Source organism: Primulina tabacum, chromosome 2 (assembly GCF_025594145.1).
Source record: "Primulina tabacum isolate GXHZ01 chromosome 2, ASM2559414v2, whole genome shotgun sequence".
NCBI classification, from domain to species: domain Eukaryota; kingdom Viridiplantae; phylum Streptophyta; class Magnoliopsida; order Lamiales; family Gesneriaceae; genus Primulina; species Primulina tabacum.
In genome coordinates, this window is record NC_134551.1 from 53,066,936 (window position 1) to 53,088,639 (window position 21,704).

The 21,704-nt window shown below is 35.2% G+C and overlaps 4 protein-coding genes across 6 annotated transcripts; 2 read left to right on the forward strand and 2 right to left on the reverse strand.

The window, feature by feature from the left end:
• The first annotated feature begins 50 nt into the window (after nucleotides 1-50).
• Nucleotides 51-2,039, forward strand: LOC142536934 (small ribosomal subunit protein eS7-like). The gene is made up of 6 exons (XM_075642389.1): nucleotides 51-203; nucleotides 751-838; nucleotides 945-1,018; nucleotides 1,096-1,219; nucleotides 1,459-1,641; nucleotides 1,743-2,039. The coding sequence occupies exons 2-6, from the start codon at nucleotides 764-766 to the stop codon at nucleotides 1,860-1,862; spliced, it is 576 nt and encodes a 191-aa protein (XP_075498504.1). The 5' UTR covers nucleotides 51-203; nucleotides 751-763; the 3' UTR covers nucleotides 1,863-2,039.
• A 506-nt stretch (nucleotides 2,040-2,545) lies between these two features.
• Nucleotides 2,546-9,678, reverse strand: LOC142536935 (uncharacterized). Of its 3 annotated transcripts, none has more exons than XM_075642392.1 (10): nucleotides 9,360-9,678; nucleotides 8,470-8,565; nucleotides 4,089-4,173; nucleotides 3,889-4,010; nucleotides 3,705-3,729; nucleotides 3,545-3,628; nucleotides 3,421-3,450; nucleotides 3,235-3,340; nucleotides 3,064-3,128; nucleotides 2,546-2,649 (listed from the first exon to the last, which is right to left on the reverse strand). In XM_075642392.1, exons 1-9 carry the CDS (start codon nucleotides 9,450-9,452, stop codon nucleotides 3,065-3,067), a joined length of 705 nt encoding a protein of 234 aa, XP_075498507.1. In that variant the 5' UTR covers nucleotides 9,453-9,678; the 3' UTR covers nucleotides 2,546-2,649; nucleotide 3,064. The 3 variants fall into 3 exon arrangements, with proteins under 3 accessions (XP_075498507.1, XP_075498505.1, XP_075498506.1); XM_075642390.1 differs by having other exon boundaries at nucleotides 2,546-2,757; nucleotides 9,360-9,676; XM_075642391.1 differs by having other exon boundaries at nucleotides 2,546-3,128; nucleotides 9,360-9,677.
• Nucleotides 9,679-11,994: 2,316 nt separating this feature from the next.
• LOC142536937 (uncharacterized) lies at nucleotides 11,995-13,489 on the forward strand. Its single transcript, XM_075642393.1, has one exon. It carries the CDS (start codon nucleotides 12,428-12,430, stop codon nucleotides 13,190-13,192), a length of 765 nt encoding a protein of 254 aa, XP_075498508.1. The 5' UTR covers nucleotides 11,995-12,427; the 3' UTR covers nucleotides 13,193-13,489.
• A 6,222-nt stretch (nucleotides 13,490-19,711) lies between these two features.
• LOC142538073 (uncharacterized) lies at nucleotides 19,712-21,268 on the reverse strand. The gene is made up of 2 exons (XM_075643517.1): nucleotides 20,089-21,268; nucleotides 19,712-19,981 (listed from the first exon to the last, which is right to left on the reverse strand). The coding sequence occupies exons 1-2, from the start codon at nucleotides 20,852-20,854 to the stop codon at nucleotides 19,953-19,955; spliced, it is 795 nt and encodes a 264-aa protein (XP_075499632.1). The 5' UTR covers nucleotides 20,855-21,268; the 3' UTR covers nucleotides 19,712-19,952.
• Between the last annotated feature and the right edge of the window lie 436 nt (nucleotides 21,269-21,704).

Here is a 21,704-nt window from a genome sequence, read left to right on the forward strand (position 1 = left end):
TATGTGGGCTTCATATTTTTAAATAGGTCTGATTGGGTTTATGAGGTCCTGACTAATTTTTTCAAGAGGTAAACCCAACACGTCCACAATTAGGTTTCCGCCACCTTAAAGCGCTTCTTTACGCACAGCTTCGTCTTCTCTTGTGAAATTTCCGGCGCCGAGTCTTGGATTCTACATTTAGCCCGTCATTCCGGTCGGTAGAGGTACATTTGCTCCCTGAATTTCGTCTTAATTCATTTATTTACCGAAATATATGGAAACTAGTTAATTTGCGCTTATCTTGCATTGTAACCTGAACAACGATACAGTTTCACTGGTTCAGCATTTAATATGCTGTTTGGAATTTCTTACTTATTTGTATTTAATTACTCTGTCATACGTTGTGCAGCGTGTTGTTTGGGTCTATGTATCGTGTTCATGTGCGCTGATGCGTTACATTTGGTTATGTTGTTGAATGTACTTAGCAGATTGCTTCGTCGGTTGTTTTTTCGAATTTTTGAAACCATTGACTTGTTAATTTTGTATGAAGGAATGCTGGATCTTGTACCGTTATTGTGTTACTGCGCTTACAATCCAGTGAAAAGTTATTGTTATTTTCTGTCCGACAGCTCTGTGCAAGGATATAAGTGGGCCAAAATTCTCTTTTAAAACTCTGAGTTGGTTCCATGCCCTGTAGAGAAAATGAAACTAGTGTTGGTTTTAAATACAAAGTGTTTAAAATTCACATTGACTGCATATTTTGTTGAGCAGAGGTTCTGTCAAGATGTTCACTGCAGCACAAAAGATTCACAAAGACAGGGGCGCTGAGCCCACTGAATTTGAGGAGAATGTTGCTCAGGTCATTACCTGAAACATGCTTTTATGTCGTACTTTTGTTCCATTATGGCTTATTCGGCATTAAAGATATATTTCATCATGTTTGAGTTTTGTTATTGGGTAACCAGGCTTTGTTTGATTTGGAAAATACAAACCAAGATATTAAGAGTGACTTGAAAGACCTCTACATCAACTCTGCCTTGTAGGTGCTTCTAGGCCACCTTTTTACCTTTTTCCCTAGATGAGGTATACTTATATAGTTGAATTCATGTTCTGCAGGCAAATTGATGTTTCTGGAGGCAAGAAGGCTGTTGTGATCCATGTCCCTTATCGATTGCGGAAAGCTTTCCGCAAGATTCATCCCAGACTAGTGAGAGAACTTGAGAAGAAGTTCAGTGGAAAGGTAACTTGGTGCAGATGAATGATATGCTGTGTACACCAATAAGTATTCATAGAGTTCCATACGGTTTTTGTTCAATAAGACACATAAACAGAGCACATATTGATGGATGGTAGAGAAATAGTTTGTTCCTTACAAAGTTTTTTTGCTTGAAATTTAATATCTTGACATGCCAAAAACATCTGTGTCATTTTACTTGGCAAATGCTTGCACTTACTTCCTTTTTTTTAATGCATTTGCAGGAGGTTGTTCTCATTGCCACAAGGAGGATAGTGCGCCCACCTAAGAAGGGTTCTGCCGTTCAAAGGCCTCGTACCCGAACACTTACGAGTGTTCATGAGGCCATCCTTGAGGACATAGTTTATCCCGCTGAGATTGTTGGAAAGCGTGTCAGATACAGACTCGATGGATCTAAGATAATGAAGGTGACTACAGTTCTTTTTATTTTTCTATACATATGTACATATATATTTTATTATTTTCTGTTGGCATGTTACTGGTGTTACTCTGTTTCTGCTCATTGTAGGTTTTCTTGGATCCGAAAGCAAAGAATGACACAGAGAATAAGCTCGAAACATTTTCTGGGGTCTACAGGAAACTCTCAGGGAAAGATGTGGTCTTTGAATTTCCAATAACAGAGGCTTGACAAACCTTACCGTTTCCAGAAGCAATAATTTATCTTTGATTTCTACATGTTTGAAGTTTTGAGAGCAAGTCATTTCGATTTTATCTGAAATCTGAATCATACCCCTTTTTAATGTAACACATTCGTAACAATTCAGTCTTACGCAATTGGAGGAGGTCCATTAAGTAGAGACTTTAATACTTGTTGAATTACGGTTCAGTATTATTTTTCTGCATACTTGCTGTGATTATATGACAATTGGAATTGATGATGGTCTAAGACAATTTTGAAATGAAACTATTGATATATATGAAGATTGGGAATTTCAAATTTTAGCATGTTGATGACATGGATGGTGGATCTCAAGATTTGCTTAACTCGATATATTAGTTTCAAAAGCATTCTTCAGAAGGAAGCGCATGCTTCTTTACGTATAAATTATAATACATCAAATATATGTGTGTGTGTGCGCATAAGGCGTCATGAAAAATTTGGGAGAGTCAAATTTTAGATTTTTAAAACAAAGTCTGACCCATGTTCTAGACTCTAAATTTCGCAAGGATGGTTTACGAGAAATTTGATTCAACAGATTTTCTAAAGCGGACTCTAAAACAAGTGTAATCTTTTTCTGAACGCAACTTGCATCAAGCATCACAACAGATTAATTATTTCAGTCATCATGGCGCAGCTAGTGTTGCATCACATCAAGTCCAAAGCTAACTTGAACATTTACTGTTGTTAAAAAAATTTAACAAACGTGTCTCATGTCATTCAATGATGAGGCCATGAATGGTGCATAATGGCACGCCTGCAGGCCAAAAAATGAATCTGATCTATATTTTACATGAAACAATCACCTAAACAAATGGCACAAATAATAAGAGAAAACAAAATCCTCCGGCTCTGAGAATGTACCCTGAGAACATATGCAAAGTATTGTCAATGAAAGCAGCAAGAAGAATACAGCCTCGACAATCAATGAAAAGTCCATCATAACCTAACTTTGTATATAATGTGCATACGTGTGTGAGCTTCGCTACAAGGGAAAATGAAAAATCCAAGTTATGAATAGATGTTCATGTTTAGTTATGTTAAAATGGCATTTATGGAAGGTTTTGCTCAATGAAAGGGAAAATACACTCTACAAGTCCTTGTGGCCATTAAGTTAACTCGGTAGAAAATATGCTATAAAAGGAAAACACCGAAAGAAATATTATAATACCTCAAGACAAGATGACGAGTCCGAGATATATTGATCCACACAGAAATATAAAGGATATCATTCCCCTGCAATAGCATTCCGTTCGAGTATGAGATGTTTTTATTTTGTAGCATCATGTGAGAATATTTCAACATCAAAAGTCCCGATTTTTTTTCCTATTAGAATACATACCAAATCACCCCCCACGCAGCTCCATTACAAGGGCAGGGGCAAAGTTCTGCAAACTTCTCAGCATCACTTGAGTGAACCCTTCGAGATATCAAGTCATCATATATATCTGCATCATAAAATATGATCATTTTGCTTTCAGCTCAGTGTGTTTATCTTATTAACTTCCAATGAGAGTGGAGTTAGTACCATAAACTGAAAACAAACTATTCATAACACCTGCCATTCAGACAAAAAATGAATAACCAATGTGAGAATATAACTAAATTAAGTTGAATTGAACATTGGAAGTATAACAAGGACAAGCCTATACCAATGAAGAGTATAACGTAGCGTAGGATACGAGCTTTAGTTGTTTCTTGAAGAACCCAAATAATAGCAATAAATATAATAAATCCTGGCGAGGACATTATGCAGATGTTAGTTTTATTTTAATTATGTGTCAAATGCTATGAGATGGTGAAGAAACTCACCAACACAGAGTCCTCGGAGTGTCCACTGTTCACAATAAACTTGAAGTGAGAGAGTGAACATATAAAAGCTGAAGAATATATACACTAGACTCTATTTTTAAAAAAGAAAATCCATGTTTCAAAAATGCCTCCTGTAAAAAAAGGAACACTAAATATAAAATACTTCTAATTAAAGAATTCTTACATTTTTAGCAATGAAGAGCACAATAAGAAGAGAAAGAACAAGACAACCCGCAGCAATCCTTGCTGTGAGAAGATTTGTCGAAGCAAGTATAAGAAGCATACCCCAAAATGATGAACCAAGATCTACAACGTAGAAAAAAGAAACTTCACAAACAGAGAGAAGAAAATGAAAAACTAAAATCTCAAAGAAAAATGTCTTACATCCAGCAGGCAAGATCAACCAATATACACCACCACGTGTTTGAGTCACGCCACCTTCATTTGCATGAACTTGGATACCTTCGACCTGGGTGGAAGAGGAGATCGGAAAGAGAATATCAGAAATCTCATTTCATATCAATATCAATATGCACGAGAAAACTTGATAACGTTTTGGCCAAGATAAAGTCATATTGATATAAGTATATTAAAACATAAATGAACTTTGAGATATAGATACTCAGATTCTCAATATAAGAATACAAGATAAGCGAATCAAGTTATCATCCATCTGCATCAAAAATCAAATCTCCAGATTGGATATCCTTTAAAAAATTGAATCTGAAGATGGAGATGGAGTCCAAGTCAATCTAAACTCCCCTCAACACCTAAAAATAAACCCCCAAGTCATTACAAAATTACACCACTTCTTTCCCTCAATATTTTCAAAAATAAGCTAGAAGACTATAGGCAAAACGCTGCAAAATTCTCTCAAGAAAAAGGAAAAAAACAAGCAGAAGGAATGGAGAATTTTCGAGAAGAATCCTTGCACTTTTTACGTTTCTTTGAAGAATAATCAATAAGCGGTCTTTTCGTTTTAAATATATTTATATTTTTTAAATCGATCCACCAATGTTTTTAGTCCTATGATTTGTTTAAAAATAATATGTTTCAAGGAATGGTATGATGGGACTAGATAAGGGAAAGGATTTCCGAACTATCAACTATATAACATTTATACGGTGAGATTGTAAATGTTATATCTATATGGAATTGTGAACATTGTATGACCTCACCCCTTAGAGGACTAAGTATTAGGAACTGATATAAGTAAACAGAGGAAAGAAAATGAATCTTGGTGCTTCGAGTTTTTGATATGTTATGATATGCTTTGTTGTCTGGTAAGATATACCCATGTTTCGAAAGTATACATATATGAATTTGTTATATGTGCTCGATTGTTCCTCACTTGCTGAGTGTTCTTCAAACTCAAACTACTTACTCTATTTCCCCATATAAGAACGAGCAGTTACATGAAGATGAGCAAAATATTTTTTGGGATTGGTGAAGAAGATGCTTTTGAATTTAAGAACTTGATTTTAGTTATGATTATTTCCAGTTTTGATAAAGCTGTAAAACGCTTCCATAATTCTATTTTATTTTTGGAAATTTTCATGGTAAAGACGGGTTATTTATGAAATAGACTATTTTGGTTTATATCGTGCTTCGAGCCACGAGGCTTGCTGTTTTACGATTGTGTGATTGTTAAAAAATATCGGTGTCGACATACCTCGGGCTCGGGCGTGACATTTAAGTGGTACCAAAGCCACCAAATTCATAATCCGTTATGGAAAAAAATCGTGTAGAATTTACGCAAGACAGGGGCCTAGAATTCGGAGTCTCTGCGCCCATCTATCTGAGCATCAAGCATCTAAGCGCCGACGTCGGGCGTCTTAGCGCCTATTTTGTATTAAATAACATAGGAAAGGCGCCTTAGCGCCTCTTTTAGGCACCTCAAAGCCCTATGAGAAATTTGGGTTGCGCAGCAAGGTGCTTAAGCGCCGCCAAAAAGTGCCTCGGCGCCAGAAATTCGAGCGCCAGGCACCTCAGCTCATGCCATCCAAAAAAATTGTTTTTGGAAATTCTTCGCATAGGAAACTCGGAATTCGATTCCGTAAACTGTTCTATAAACCTCTTGGCGTAGGTTTTCCATCTATATCAAAATCTCCAAACATTCTATTTTCAGAGAATTTCTTGAAAAACCCATTCAACACGTTTATCGTTCTACTTGTCGAATTTTTATGAAATTGTATTACAGAAACAATTAGTATTGACTTATGTTATTGAGAATATATACCTATCAGAGATAAGTTCACCATAGTTGTCAAAAATGTGAGGCGCAAAAAGGCGCTGAAGTGTCTTGGGGCTTAAAGCGCAATGCGAATCGCGTGCTTTATGGAAAAAACACAATAAACAAAATATTATCAAAAAAATTAAAATAAAATAAAAAGTATTTGAAAATGTGATTGATGAAATATCAAATGTCATAATAATCGTCATCTACATCTTCCAAATCTACGTCATCAGCCTCATCGCTTGATTTGTATCCATCGGTATCATCTTCTTCAGTTTTATCATCAATGTGGATCTCTTCTTCATCCACAAGACTAGTTCGAGCTGAAGATTGCTTTCTTTTTGCTGAAATGGATGATGATACTCCTTTTGAAGTAGATGCATTTCGAGATCGAAAGTCATTTGCACTTTCATCATCCTCAGCCACTTGTGCTACACCACTCAAACGCGAATCATCATCTTCACAGACAAAATCGTTATCGTCGTTGTATTATCACTGTCATCCATCTTTCACGACAACCATTCATTACTATCATTTATTTGTGACAAAGAAATATGATCAATCTTATCTTACATGGCATATATTCGCCTCAATGCTCTGTTGTATTTAATATATACCAAATCATTCAATCATTGTTTAGGCAACCTATTTCTTTTTTTAGAATGTATTTGGTAAAAAATTAGAACCTAAGAAGTTAGGTTCATATAGTCATAATATAAAATTTAATATGTATAAAAAACCTCCAACTTACATGTACAAATACTCTCCAATAACGTTCACAACTTTAAGAAGAGCGTATGAGATACAAAATCTTCATTGCAAATGATTTAAATTCAGGTGTTGATGCACCATAAGAAGACCACCAATCAACTTGAAAGTTGAAACACGAAAAAATATAAGATTAAATTTCTTATCATCCAAAGTTTGTATCTATTTTGTAATTAATGCTTGAGAAATAAATTGATATTTCACTAAATATTATTTACCTTGTGATTTTGAAGCTCTTTATCTGATAATCACGAGTAAACCAAAAAGTCTTGATTTTTGTATTTCTCCAATTGATTTGTGATCTTATCTTGTAAATATTTACCTCACAACAATCTAGCTATGAACTTGTAAGAACACTTCATCATTTTCTATATCACTATTTGAGTAAAAAACTCAGGACTTAAGAAATATCCAGCCGCATGCAAAGGATGATGGAGTTGGAAGTTCCATTTTTTGCCGATGATTTCTAAAATACCACGATATTTCTCTTCATTATTATTAAATGATAGCTTCTTGAGTTGTACCACTACCACAAGCTATAAATTTCGGTAAAGCGGCGATCTTACAAGTGGTATCGGAGTTAAAGTCATGTTCAATTGATCAATTCACATTGATTGCAAAGAGTGTAATTATTGAGAGAATGATTTTTGCGTGCAATAAATGTCTACGTTGGGTGGAGAAATCGAAACGTGGTACTTGAAATCTTGTACGGTTTAAAATGTTTGATATTGATTATTGCCACAAGTTATAATTTTTGGTAAAGCGACAAACGCTCGGTCCTACAGAAATGATATGATTCAAGTCACGTAAACACACAACTACCTCATGAAGGGTGATTATATGTTACTCCTAGAGTTTTATTTCCTATTTGTTTTCGCACCAAATGTTCGCGCTACCATATGAATTCAAAACAAAAAAATATGAGACCCACTAGATGATAACGCGCACATCTCACGTAAAAATACATAAAGAGTAACACTTTAATGCTCTAATGCAATATAGACAAGCAAAGACATATCTATGTAGGGATTTGTCCACTAGAAAATTGCTAGCCCATCTTAATATATTTACAAATATAAATGTATTATGCAACATATAAGACATAAAAACCCGCTTATGATAAGGTCTTTTTCCATCCAATAACCATAAAAACAAATTTTATGATCAAGTCATTTTCATTCAATTATTTGACGGCTGAATTTAACTCCAGCAACAATTTCAAATTTGCAAAATAAGATTTGAAGCATTAAGAGAAGCACCATTAGACCTCTATGATTCAATATTCCGGCATGGGCGTAGGAGTTGCTGGCCCGTAGCTGTCTGTGGAGAAGGTGTACTTGTGCTTTTTTAAAGAAAATATGTGTTGGTCACTAAGTAGAGGTTTTATAATATTTATAGTAAAATTTCCAAGTCACTCAAAGGTTCACAATAATTGTAAGATGATGAACATGATTTAGTGGGTCTAAAGTACATTAATAGGACGTGGGATTGTGGCATTAGGAAATTAGAAGGACCTTGATGATGATGATGACGACGATGACGATGATGATAGATTGGAATAAGCCAACCAATTTATATATTTTCTAACGAGATATAAGGTATGAACCGACATTTAGCCAACAGTAAGCTAATAGAAAAATTAAAATTCATAAACATATTTATGTACTGTATCTAAAATTCGGTCACGGGTATCACAGAAAAGGTTATCATCAAGAGCATTATTAAAGAGTGGCTACTGGTATAGAGCAAAGAGATTTCTACCTCACCACATGTAAGCTTACAAGCAATTGCATGGCTGGCTTCATGTAGAAACACAGTGATGAGCTTAAATGGTGTCAAGACAAATGTCCTCCATAACTGTCAGGATATATTATCCAAAAAAAATAACTTTCAGGATACATAGAATAAATGAAACAAGAATAAAAAAAATAAAGGGATGAGTATTAAGATATAGATCACTTGAAATATGACAGTGTGAAAGTTTCGCATTTCCAAACAGGAGCTGCTAAACACAACCTACATCGGTGAAACTATTGACAAGCCAATCGAAGAAAAAAAACCCAAGAGATTAAACAGAAGTCAAGATTGAGATGTGAACTTTTGGTACATATATTCATCAATTTTTGTGAAATCTAGAAAAGCGTAAGTGTGGAACCTAATTAATAAGTTCAGCAGTTTGAAACCATGTTCGAGTTTATTATTTAACCAGGATATTTTTTTTATTAAAGAATCTCTCTCCTTTATGTCAATCCGTCCAATATTTCGTTACTTCAATTGACATCATTTGAAATTCATATTTATGATAATGGGGAAGTAGGAAGATCAAGAGTTTGCAGAGCTATGTTGCTATTTATTATCGCTATATTCTACTTAAATCAGTTTCTAAGTATTTACAAACTCCACTAAGATAGAAACCCAATTAAAGAACAGAAGAAAGAGTTGCACACAAAATAAGAAATCAACTTTGCCACAAGTCTTGATACATAAGCCACACAGAAATCGAGTTTAAAGAAAAAATGAATATACACATTGCACAAAGCTTTCTAATCTGAGTCAACATTCCAAAAGCAACAAGAATATAAAAAAATAAGTACTAAAAAGGGTCGTCAATCAACAAAAACAAGCAGAATAAAAGGGGCCAAAAAGCTTACAGCCAGAATAGCAAAGGTGAAAACGCCAATGGTGATAAGGAAAACTTTTTGATCATGCTGACAGCAATTCTTCAATTCCCAGTTCGGGTTCATCCCTTCTCTCCGTAAATCTCAACAAAAGATGCAAAATTTTTGAAGAGAGGACTAAATAGAAAATCAAGAATCTTGAATAAAGTGAAGAATTTTTTGAGGAGGAATCCAAGAGGGAGAAGACCAAGCTAAGTTAACAGAGAGAAAAGTCGTTATCTTGTATTTTTGGGAACTTTTATGTTTGAAAATTTCCTTATAATGAGGAGCGGAGTTGGTGTCCTAACTGGCACAACGAGTGCTGATTGGTATGGCATTGATTGCTTCTCATCGCTATTGGCCAAACAGTCCTTTGTCGGTTATTGTGGAATTGGTCTCTGTTTGGAAAAGAAAAGGAAACAAAACGTTGGGCTTTTGGTGTATTTTTAAATTTGGGCTTTAATCATTCTATGGGCTTTACATTAGAACCATATTTGGGCTTTTACTTCATATCAAGCTTTTTTTTTACTCACGTAAATAAATTATTGATGGGAAAATGTATTTATACTATTGACATGAAATTTCACCAACCTCTGGAAAACATTATTTATTTTTATTAGCTTTATATCCTTTTATACACAAAACTTCAGGCTAACTTTATTGGTTCACACAAGAAAAAGCATCTTTTTGTCTTCTTTATGGCTGGCGATTATTTCAAAGCAGTAAGTTAAAAATTTGTGTGACACTGTCTCACTGGTCATATTTTGTGAGACGGATATCTTATTTGGGTCATCTATGAAAAAATATTACTTTTTATTGTGAATATCGGTATGGTTGACTCGTCTCATAGATAAAGATTCTTGAGATTGTCTCACAAGATACCTACTCCAGTGTTTATCACGAGAGATCAATTCACAAAGTGTGGGTAGATCAATCACTATTATTTATATTTCATTTTATACTAATTAAATCCATTTGTTTTTTTAAACTTATTATTAATTAATATTAATTGACTAATGAAAAGCATTAAATTAGTACATGTAAATTAAAGTTTCACGGACCAACAAAGCGATGATAAAAGGAGGAGAATATCAATCCACCAAGTGAGACAGCGACGGGAGAAATCAAAAGGCGAGTTCGGTTATGTTTGGATATTGTATTCAATAATTTCACACATTCTTTTTGAAAAGTGTGTTCTCGAAATAGTATAATTATTTGCTTGGAAGTTTTAAACGTGGAGTTAGATTTTGAATGAATCGCGTAAACGATAATGTGAAAATCATTCGGAAATATGTATTTGTAAAAGAATTAGGAATCGGATGACTCCTGAGAATATAAATATTTTTCAAAAATTAAGATAGACGAATATGATCTCGACTTTTGTATATATATAAAAAATAAGATATATTATCTACCAGAAAATGTAAACTTCTCGAGTTCTCAAACGAAAAACATCGATACAACTAATATTCAACGCGGCAATAATACATGTGTGGTTGAGTAAAAAAAAGTTAATTGACCACACATATATTGATAGATATTCACTGTTAGATGCACTTTTAAAGTCTCATTTTCTCATGTTTGGTTAAGCTAAGTCAATCAGTAGACCGGTGACTCAGATAAAATCTTAGCAGACAATCTTCTATTTCTAGATACGGTTTCACAAGGTTCTTGATATAATGACGAACAAATTAAATTTAGAATATATTTTTATCCTGGTCTTAATTACTATTTGGCCGAGTAATTAAGCATCCAGAATAGCAGTAAAGAATCAATTTCAGAAGTGGGCTTCTTGACAGATAAGAAGCGAATGGTGACAGAATTATTTTGGTTTGTATTACAGCATATGTGTCTCTATTATGTCACGTATTTCTGTCCTAATCCTAAACATATAATTTGTCCAAAACCCATGTCTCCTTCCCTTTCATTTCATCAAATATCAGTACATCCATCAAACATATAAAATATAAAGATGTCGATTTTTATTATTATTATTATTATTATTATTATTATTATTATTATTTTACCAAACAAATTAAATATTTTATGGACACAACCATCCAGACAAAGGGAATGTATAGATGGATTAACAGCGCCATTAAAGTTTAAGTATGTGTAACTGTTACAGGGGAACAAGGTATTAAATATCAGTATGGATAAGGATTTCGAAACTATAAATTGTGTAAATATGTTAGCAGAAAAAATTATGAAAATACAGTTAATATAAATAAAATTTGAGCATTTTTAATTTCATATAATTTGGATTGACTATAGATAGTTACATTGAATGGGGATAAAATTGTAATCAGGATTAGCAAGTTCATCTTATTCGTGTAAAAATTATGCAATAAATTTCAATATCAATAATTTGCATTGATCCTTGGTATCGATTTGATTACGAAAATTTGTATTTAGATCATCTATATTGTTAAATTTTATTTTTACTCGTAAATCTTTTATCTATGTCTTTTTTGTTTATCATGAATGTTGAAGAGTCAGTATATTGACGTCAAGTCAGCATCACGTCGACGTTACATATAGCGATACATCGAAAAATGACTAAAGTTACAAATAAAGTAAATCAAGATTGAAATTTGATAAAATAAAAATCGAAAAAGCAAACAATTTGGGTAAAGTAAATTAATTAGGCATTAAACAAATGCTTAATATAGTATGACTCAAACCAATAATTTAAAAAGAGAAACTTTGTGTGGCCTCAAGCTTCCATTACTTCGAGAAAAGCAGGCCCCAAATACTCCTTTAATCTACTACTTGTATTCCTTTCCCAATCCCTCGAGTACTCCCATTTCATCTCCCCACGTCGCTCAAATCTTCTTCTACACACTGAATTTTTTCAACATTTTTCTAGAAGTTGCCCATTTTTACTCCCAAACGTCTCGTCTTCTTTCTTATTTCCGAGAATTCTTCAAACTCCCATGCAAACAGTAGTGTGACTAGTTGTGTCTCTTTTGGTCCTGAATCTTTGATGCTTTGAGATTTCTGTTTATGAGAAGAAATATAAACCAATCAAGAAAAGAATTGAGCTGTCTTCAGGCCCGATAATGGCGATTGAAGTTTTGCCCGACAGCCCCAGCATGGGCATGAGTCCTCGGATCTCCTTCTCGAATGATCTTCCCCAGACAGACATCGTACCCATCGAACAATACATTCGATCGGGTTCCTCTTCCAGCATCGACTTTGATTTCTGCGTTTTTCGCGAAAGCTTCGATCAAGAATCGTCCTCCGCCGACGAGCTTTTCTTCGATGGAAAGATCCTCCCGATCGAGATCAAGAAAAGACTAGCCCCACCAAGAACATCCGGCGATCCACCACCTCACCCGCCGGCACCAGCATTTCCTCCTCCGCAACCATCGCCGCCTCCTCACAAATTCACCAGAAACACAGCTACTCACGAAGCAAGACAGTGCCCAAATCCAGAACCAGACGAGAAGAAATCATCATTCTGGAGTTTCAAGCGCAGCACCAGCTTAAACTGCGGCAGTGGCTACGCGCGGACACTCTGCCCGCTGCCGCTTTTATCCCGCAGCAATTCCACAGGCTCAACTGCGAGCTCGAAACGCGCGTCACTTTCAAATAACCACAAGCAAAATTTATTCAAGAACTCCACAAACAGTCCTCTAAAACAATCCCAGCTTCCATTTGCCGCTGCTTCAAATACCCACCAGAGGCCGCCATTGAAGAGGACAAATCATCCTTACAACAACGGGATCAAGATCAACCCAGTTTTGAACGTCCCTCACGCAAATCTTTTCGGTTTGGCTTCCATCTTTTCCGGCGGAAAAGACAAGATCAAGAAGAAGCATTAATTAATTAGTAACAACTGCTTAATTTTTACAAAACTGGTGTTAGAGTACTTTAATAAGGAAGTGATAATGGGAATTTGAAGAAAATGTGTTTGATGGGGTCGACTGGTTTGCCATGATTCAATCTCTCCCACATGCTTAAAGAAATGGTGGGAAAGAGCAGTGAAATTTGCTTTCAAGATTGTGCTGTGTTGCTTTAATTTTTATTTTCTTCTTGTCATGTTCGTTTGAATATTCGCCTCTTTTCCTTTCAGCTTGATTTTTGTGTCAGAGATATATTTAAGAATTGGTCTATTTTGACGGGATGAGGCGTCAAATTAAGTTTATAAGTCGTCGTTGTCAATGGGCTCTCCCACATGACACCAACCGGCTGCAAAACCAAGTTGATTTTGATTGAAACTCCAATCGAATAATGCACTGCCCTTTTTCGAAAAATTATTTAAGATAACTAAACATGATTTCGTAAAAAATTTCAAGTACTTGTTGGATCCATACGATGATGCAAAATAAGTTAAAATAGTTTTAGAATTAGATACGTTGATTGTGATAATTGTTTATACGGGTATTGCTTAGAAATCAAGCAGACTTCAAATTCTAATCAAGCTAAATTTGAATTCAAAAAACACTGTTTTTGAATTATAAACTCATATGTTGATTAGTAAAAAACTATTAGATTTGATTACGTATGCAATGATGTATAATTTTTTGTGTTTTCCTAAATTTCACCTATAAATACACATTCATTTTTCATTTCAAAATGACATAAAAACACAAAATCCCCTCATGTATAATCACAAATGTGGATGATAGAAAAAATGTGAGATTTTTTAAGAAGTGTTTATACTTGGAATGAATATAATTAGTGGATAGAAAGTGATTGTTAAAATCACATTGTTCCATATGAGATACTTTATATTCTAAATTCTCTAAAAATAAGTGATCACATTGAGATGTTTAGAGTGAACGTAGCTAAATTTAGGGATGAATCACTCTAAATATTGGTATCCGTCTATTCATTGTTGATATTACTTATGATGTTCTACTGTGATGTTCTTTCGTTTATTTTTCTGGTATCCCAACATGTAGAATTATCAAAACGTGGTGCTTGAATTGATGTACAGTTTAAAATATTTGAGTTGTATCACTACTACAAACTATAAATTTCGGTAAAGCGGCAGATGTTCGATCTTACAAGTGGTATCAGAGTTAAAACCGTGTTCAATTGATCAATTCAAATTGATTGCAAAGAGTGCAATTATTGAGAGAAAGATTTTCGCGTGCAATAATTGTCTATGTTAGGTAGAGAAATCGAAACGTGTTACTTGAGCTCTTGTACGTTTTAAAATATTTGTTATTCATTATTGCCACAAGTTATAACTTTTGATAAAGTGACAAATGTTCGATTCTACAGAATTGATACGATTCAAGTCGCGTAAACACACAACTATCTCATGAAGGGTAATGATATACTACTCCTAGATTTTATTTCTTATTTGTTTTCGCACTAAATGTTCGCGCTATCATATAAATTCAAAAGAAAAAAATATGAGACCCACTAGACGATAACGCGCACATCTCATATGAAAATACATAAAGAGTAACACTCTAATGCTCTAATGCAATATAGAGAAGCAAAGACAGATCTATGTAGGGACAATAATGATTTTGTCCACTAGAAAATTGCTAAGCCCATCTTAATATATTTACAAATACGAATGTATTATGCAACATATAAGACATAAAAACCCGCTTATGATAAGGTCTTTTTTCCATCCAATAACCATAAAAACAAATTTTATAATCAAGTCATTTTCATTCAATTATTTGACGGCTGAATTTAACTCCAGCAACAATTTCAAATTTGCAAAATAAGATTTGAAGCATTAAGAGAAGCACCATTAGACCTCTATAATGCAATATTCCTGCACGGGCATTTTTCATTCCTATCCTATAACTTATTGAAGATTGTCGATCTTGGTCAAAAAAAAAAAAAATTTTTTTGGATAAAAAAATTTACTTTCTTTGTATGTATATATGTTCTGGGTTTTGCAATTATATAATAATTATTATAAAATTGTTTATATATATATGTGTGTGTGTGTGTGAAGTGGGTTGGGCCTATATATTGATAGCCTGGAAAGGTGTTCGGGAATAGTCAGAAAAGTTGGTTTTCTTTTGCTTTAATCTTTGTTGGATTTGGTTGATCAGATTTAGATGCCACGCTATTGTCTACTTCCGGTAACTTAAGCGAGTTTTAAATAGTGAACACGAGCTGCTTTAAGCCTTTCATTATGTCAGCAATTTTGATTTCTTTTTTTTTTCCTCAAAATTCTTTTTTGTTATTGGCAATAAAGCTCGAGTTTTCACATTATCTGAAAAAAAAAAATCAAACTTCATATATAATTTTTTTTATTTTTTTTATAAAAGGGTAGACGAAATTTTGTAATTCAAAATACAATCTTTTATTTCTCGACGTAACCACAAGCACAACATATTGAAAGTTTCAGTACATTACAATCAGAGAGCCAAAAATAAAACTCTCGCCATTCTGAAAATGTAATCCATGAAAGATGAACTGAAATGTAGGAAATAATTCAAAGAGTACAATCAACAATTCCCCTCAAATCTCGAAGCATTCTGTAGCCTGAAACACTTCTTCCAGTTTCTTTTCTAATCCTCCCTTCTCCCCTGTTTCCTCCATTAGTGTTCGCATTGATTGATGCAGCAGCTGATCCCTTGAATTCATCAAGCTCGCACAGCACTTTATACCCATTAATCCACCTCCCTGTTGGGAAAACCCATAAACCGCAGAATCCATCATGATAAATCATCAAGAATTTGACTGAAATCTTAAGCGGAAGAGTACCTGAAGCCATAATCCTGAATTGCTTAGAACGTGTCTTGATCTTCCAGATCTACGCGCTCTTTCTTTGAGAGAATCCTTTAGTTTCTCTTCAGAACTATTTTCTTAATGGGGGAGAGAATAGTGAAAGTGACAACGCGAGATCTGGGGATCATGACCCATATTTATAGATAATGTTTACCAATATCTTCTGATATTTCTGTTTTAGCCCATCATAAAAACAGAAATTACACTTATGTCTCTACACATTAAAGGCCCACAACCCATTAGATATATTAAAGCCCAATAACCCGAACCATTAATTGATCACTTTATTTTGGGCTTAACTTAATAGACAACCCACAACACATAATTATTCACATATAAGCCCATATAAATAATTGATCCAACAATCTCCCACTTGGGCTATATGTGCAACTTTATAATTATGTTTGTGAAAATAACCTTATGAGCTCAAAATTGTTGTCATTCCGAAATGTATCTATAACCAATCCGGTCCATCAATCACATCAACATAGGATCAAAGCAGTCTTCGCTACACTCAAGGTAACTAGACCCATCAATGGTCACATATGCCAACACAACTGAATGACATGGATCGTGGATGTGTAGCATGGAAATTTCATGCAATGTGACCGTAACATGCCTATTTCCAACTGGTCCTCCCTTTAACCTTATTGAGATCAAACTTTAAATAATAATCAGAGTGTGACTTAACTTGAAATTTATTTCTGCAGAAAATAAATTTACATAGTAACTGAAAATGTCTACAACTGAAAAGCATTTAAGACAACAAACTCCCACTAAAACTGGATTTCCTCAATTGACATAACACCCATACTAGCAGTATGCTCATGAAACTGTTTGGGTGGTAGTCCCTTAGTAAGCGGATCCGCAACCATGGAGTTTGTACCGATATGCTCAATAGACAACTTTCCACTCTGAATTCTTTCTTTAACAACCAGAAACTTGATGTCAATGTATTTTGACTTCGTCGAGCTCCTGTTGTTATTGGAATACATAACTGCTGATTTATTGTCACAATGTAATCTTAGTGGCCTTTCAATGCCATCAACAATGCGCAGTCCCGTGACAAAATTTTGCAGCCATATTCCATGATTGGATGCCTCATAACACGCTACAAACTCAGCTGCCATGGTGGAAGAGGCTATAAGTGACTGTTTAGCACTCTTCCAGGAAATGGCACCTCCAGCAAGGAAATAGATGTAGCCCGATGTAGATTTCATACTATCTTGGCATCCAGCAAAATCGGAGTCAGTATACCCAATGATCTCAAGCTGATCCAACCTCCGATATATGAGCATGTAATCTTTTGTTCTCTGTAGGTACCGTAAAACTCTTTTGACTGCTTTCCAATGTTCCACTCCTGGATTAGTTAAATATCGTCCCAACATTCTTGTCACGTATGCAATATCTGGACGTGTAAAAACCTGAGCATACATCAGACTCCCCACTGCAGATGCATAGGGAACCTTCTGCATTTCTTTTTCCTCAAAATCATTCTTTGGGCATTGTTTGAGACTAAATTTGTCTCCCTTAGCCACAGGGGTATCTGTTGGTTTACAATCTTGCATCCCGTATCGCTTGAGAACTTTCTAGATATAGCCTTTTTGAGATAATCCAAGAATACCCCGAGAACAGTCCCGATGTATCTGAATACCTAGTACAAAAGATGCATCACCAAGATCCTTCATCTCAAAATTCTTAGCTAGAAATCTCTTGGTTTCATGCAACAACTTTATATCGTTGCTAGCGAGCAGAATGTCATCAACATATAAAACCAGAAAAATATGCTTACTCCCACTGAACTTATGGTACACACAATCATCAACCAAATTCATCTCAAAACCAAACGAGATGATCACTTGATGAAATTTGAAATACCATTGTCGAGATGCTTGCTTGAGCCCATAGATGGATTTCTTTAATTTGCAAACCATATTATTTGTGTCTTTGGACACAAAATTTTCTGGCTGCACCATATAAATCGTTTCATCAATGTCACCATTTAGAAACGCAGTCTTTACATCCATCTGATGAAGCTCGAGATCGAAATGCGCCACCAAAGCCATTATAATCCTTAAAGAGTCTTTCGAAGAAACCGGAGAGAAAGTCTCTTTATAATCAATGCCTTCTTTCTGTGTAAAGCCTTTAGCGACAAGACGAGCCTTATATCTTTCCACATTACCTTTCGAATCCCTCTTGGTTTTAAATATCCATTTGCAACCAATGGGCTTCGTACCTTTAGGCAATGGGACAAGATCTCATACGTCATTATCCTTCATGGACTTTATCTCCTCATTCATGGCATCATTCCACTTTTGAGAGTTAGAACTTTCCATGGCTTGACGAAAGTTAATAGGATCATCCTCCATCAATCCAATGTCTGCCTCATGTTCTTGAAAAAATACAATGTAATCATCTGGCACTGCATTTCTCCGCTCTCTAGTGGATCTCCTTAATGGCATAGGTTCTGGAGGTGCTTGAGTTTGTTCATCTGGAATGAGAGGATCTCTAATATTGTCTTCCTGTATTGTGTCTTGGTCAAAGTGTGGAATATGATCCTGACCAATGTCCAAGACACCTGTGGGAATATTTACATATTCCTCTTCAAAGACAATATCCCTTACTTTATATCCCCCCGCAAACTCAACATCCTCAAAGAACCTGGCATTTCCTGACTCAATAATCGACTTACTCGTGGGATCATAAAACTTGTACCCCATGGATCTTTCAGAGTATCCAATAAAATAACAACTAACCGTCCTTGAGTCCAGTTTCTTTTCATTAGGCTTGTAAAGCCTTGCCTCAACTGGACATCCCCAAACGTGCAGATGCTTAAGACTGGACTTTTTACCCGTCCAAAGTTCATAAGGGGTTTTGGTCGCTGCCTTAGTTGGAACCCTGTTAAGGATATATGCTGCGGTCTTTAGTGCTTCTCCCCAGAGTGATTCTGGTAAGGTAGAATAACTGATCATACTCCTCACCATGTCCTTAAGCGTTCTGTTTCGTCTTTCAGCAACACCATTCATAGTGGGCGAACCCGGCATAGTGTACTGTGGGACGATACCGCATTCCTCCAGGAATCTAGCAAAAGGTCCTGGACGTTGTTCACCTGAACCGTAATATCTACCATAATATTCACCAGCACAATCAGATCTAACGCTTTTAATCTTTAAGCCAAGTTGATTTTCAACTTCAACTTTATAGTTTTTGAACACATCCAATGACTGTGCCTTTTCATGAATGAGATAAATGAAGCCATATCTTTAAAAATCGTCTGTAAACGTTATAAAATACTGTTGACCATTCCAAGAAGCCGAAGAGAATGGCCCACAAATATCAGTATGTATAAGTTCTAAGACGTCTGAACACCTGTTGGCTTCAAATCTCCTTTTGTTGGTTTGTTTTCCCTTTATACAATTAACACAATTATTAAAATCTGTGTAATCTAAAGGTTCGAGAATTTCGTCTGACACGAGTCTCCTTATTCTCTTTTCAGAGATATGACCCAATCTTTTGTGCCATAACACAGCTGAATTCTCACTGGTTAATTTTCTTTTAGTGTCTCTACTTGTTTGCAGTGGTTCATTAAATGAAGCAATAACATCCAAAGAATAGAGATTATCATATCCTGATAAAGAACCAGAACCAACCAATTTTGAATCGAGAAACAAACTGAATATTCCATTTCCAAAAGAACAAGAATAACCAAATTTGTCCAATGCAGAAATGGAAATCAAATTCCGTCTAAAAGACGGCACAACAAATGTTTCATAAAGATCCAAATATATTCCAGTCTTTAACAATAATCTAAATTTTCTTATTGCCTCAACTTCAACTTTGTTGCCGTCACCAACATAGATGAATCTTTCAGCATCACTTGGTTTTCGACAATCCAGGCAACCCTGCATAGACACACTGATGTGAGTTGTTGCACTAGAATATATCCACCACGTGTGTCTAGGCACTGAAGTTAAATTAACCTCAGAACAAACCATATTCAGAAGCATACCTTTCTTAGCACGCCAAGCGTGATAATTACTGCACTGCTTCTTCATATGCCCATCACTGCCACAGAAAAAACAACCAGAACTTTGAGAATCACTAGGATTCTTCTGTTGTTTCTTCGGAGGCTGTGTATCCGCAGCTTCCTTATACTGTCGTTTCTTTCTTTTATCCTTCGAGGTAGATGTATAATGAGCACTTTCTGTCTTGTCTTGCTTCAACCTTTCCTCTTCCTGGACACAGTGCGAGATGAGCTCATTCAGAGACCAAGTCTCTTTCTGACAGTTATAGCTCACCTTGAACTGGTTAAACTGAGGAGGAAGAGATATCAAAACCAAATGCATCAGCAAGTCCTCAGAGAGGTCAAGCTTCAGTGCTTTCAACCTTGAAGCAAGATGAGACATTTCCATAATGTACTCCCTGATATTGCCCTTACCTCTGTACCTCATTGAAACGAGGCTTGCCAAAAGTGTACCAATTTCAGACTTTTCACTTTTAGCAAACCTCTTTTCGAGGTCTTGAAGGAAAGCCTTAGCCGTAGCAATGTCGCTAGACATTGTGCCCCTGAATGTTTCTGGAATGGCCCTCTTCATGATCATCATACACATGCGATTCAATCTCTCCCACCTTTCAAACTCCTTCTTTCCATCAGAGGTACTCTTATCCGTAACGGCAGAAGGAGAGTCAACCCTTATCGCAAGGTCCAAATCCATGACTCCGAGAACTATCAATAAATTCTCTTGCCATGATTTAAAATTAGAGCCATTTAACATAGGAATAAAATTTATGTTGGAGTGAATATTTGCAGGAGTCAAATCTGAACAGAGAATAAAAACCAAATATACATGTTCAACTAAATATCCAAATAAAATAATCAATAAATTCAAATAATGTAAACCCCCATAAACAGAATATCGAGCACTCCATTAATGTTTCATCTTTGGACAAAAGATTAACTTGTAAGTGATATCCTGGCGCAGCAGTCAAACACTGATAGTAACTATCATGTCAAAATAACAACCTTCCTTTGGGCCGATTTATTATTCACATGAAACCGAACAACTATCACATGTTTACCACCACAAGTGCATATGTAATTATATTAAATATTAACCTTCCTTTGGGCCGATCAGTATTCATATAAATCACATATACCCAAAATCCTTTTGTATTTCAAAATAAAATTAATTTCCATAAAAGAGGTCACTTTAGCGACATTTTATTTCAATTAATCAATTTTTAAAATACATATAACCTTATCATTATTTGAATTAATGAAAATTTAACCTTAACCGAATAAATCTGAACTGAAATTTTTTTTTTCGGAAATTCCGTACGGGTCGGGTCGACCCGGATCCTACGACCCGACCCGAATCCGTACGGTTCGGGTCGACCCGGGTCCGTACGACCCGACCCGAATCCGTACTTTTTTTTTAAAAAAAAATTAATCCGAATTTTTCGATTTTCCTCTAAAATATTTTGTTGAACAAAAACCGAAAGGAAAATCTAAATCTTATACCAAATCTTTAAAATTTTACAACTAAATCTTTTTACCAAAACTGAAACTTTAAAAGATTTGGTTTTCAACCAAAATATTTTCCAGATCTGAAACCATATCAAAAA

Bases quoted from the DNA above. Each gene is read 5' to 3' on its own strand.
- LOC142536934 (XM_075642389.1), top strand. From the start codon at position 764: ATGTTCACTGCAGCACAAAAGATTCACAAAGACAGGGGCGCTGAGCCC. The intron at 839-944 runs GTCATTACCTGA...TTGGGTAACCAG, and splicing joins TTGAGGAGAATGTTGCTCAG to GCTTTGTTTGATTTGGAAAA. The intron at 1,220-1,458 runs GTAACTTGGTGC...ATGCATTTGCAG, and splicing joins AGAAGAAGTTCAGTGGAAAG to GAGGTTGTTCTCATTGCCAC.
- LOC142536935 (XM_075642392.1), bottom strand. From the start codon at position 9,452: ATGAACCCGAACTGGGAATTGAAGAATTGCTGTCAGCATGATCAAAAA. The intron at 3,730-3,888 runs GTAAGAATTCTT...TATTGTGAACAG, and splicing joins TGCTCTTCATTGCTAAAAAT to TGGACACTCCGAGGACTCTG. The intron at 3,341-3,420 runs GTACTAACTCCA...TTTATGATGCAG, and splicing joins TAGTTTGTTTTCAGTTTATG to ATATATATGATGACTTGATA.
- LOC142536937 (XM_075642393.1), top strand. From the start codon at position 12,428: ATGGCGATTGAAGTTTTGCCCGACAGCCCCAGCATGGGCATGAGTCCT.
- LOC142538073 (XM_075643517.1), bottom strand. From the start codon at position 20,854: ATGTTAAATGGCTCTAATTTTAAATCATGGCAAGAGAATTTATTGATA. The intron at 19,982-20,088 runs GTATGCTTCTGA...GTGTCTATGCAG, and splicing joins CGCTTGGCGTGCTAAGAAAG to GGTTGCCTGGATTGTCGAAA.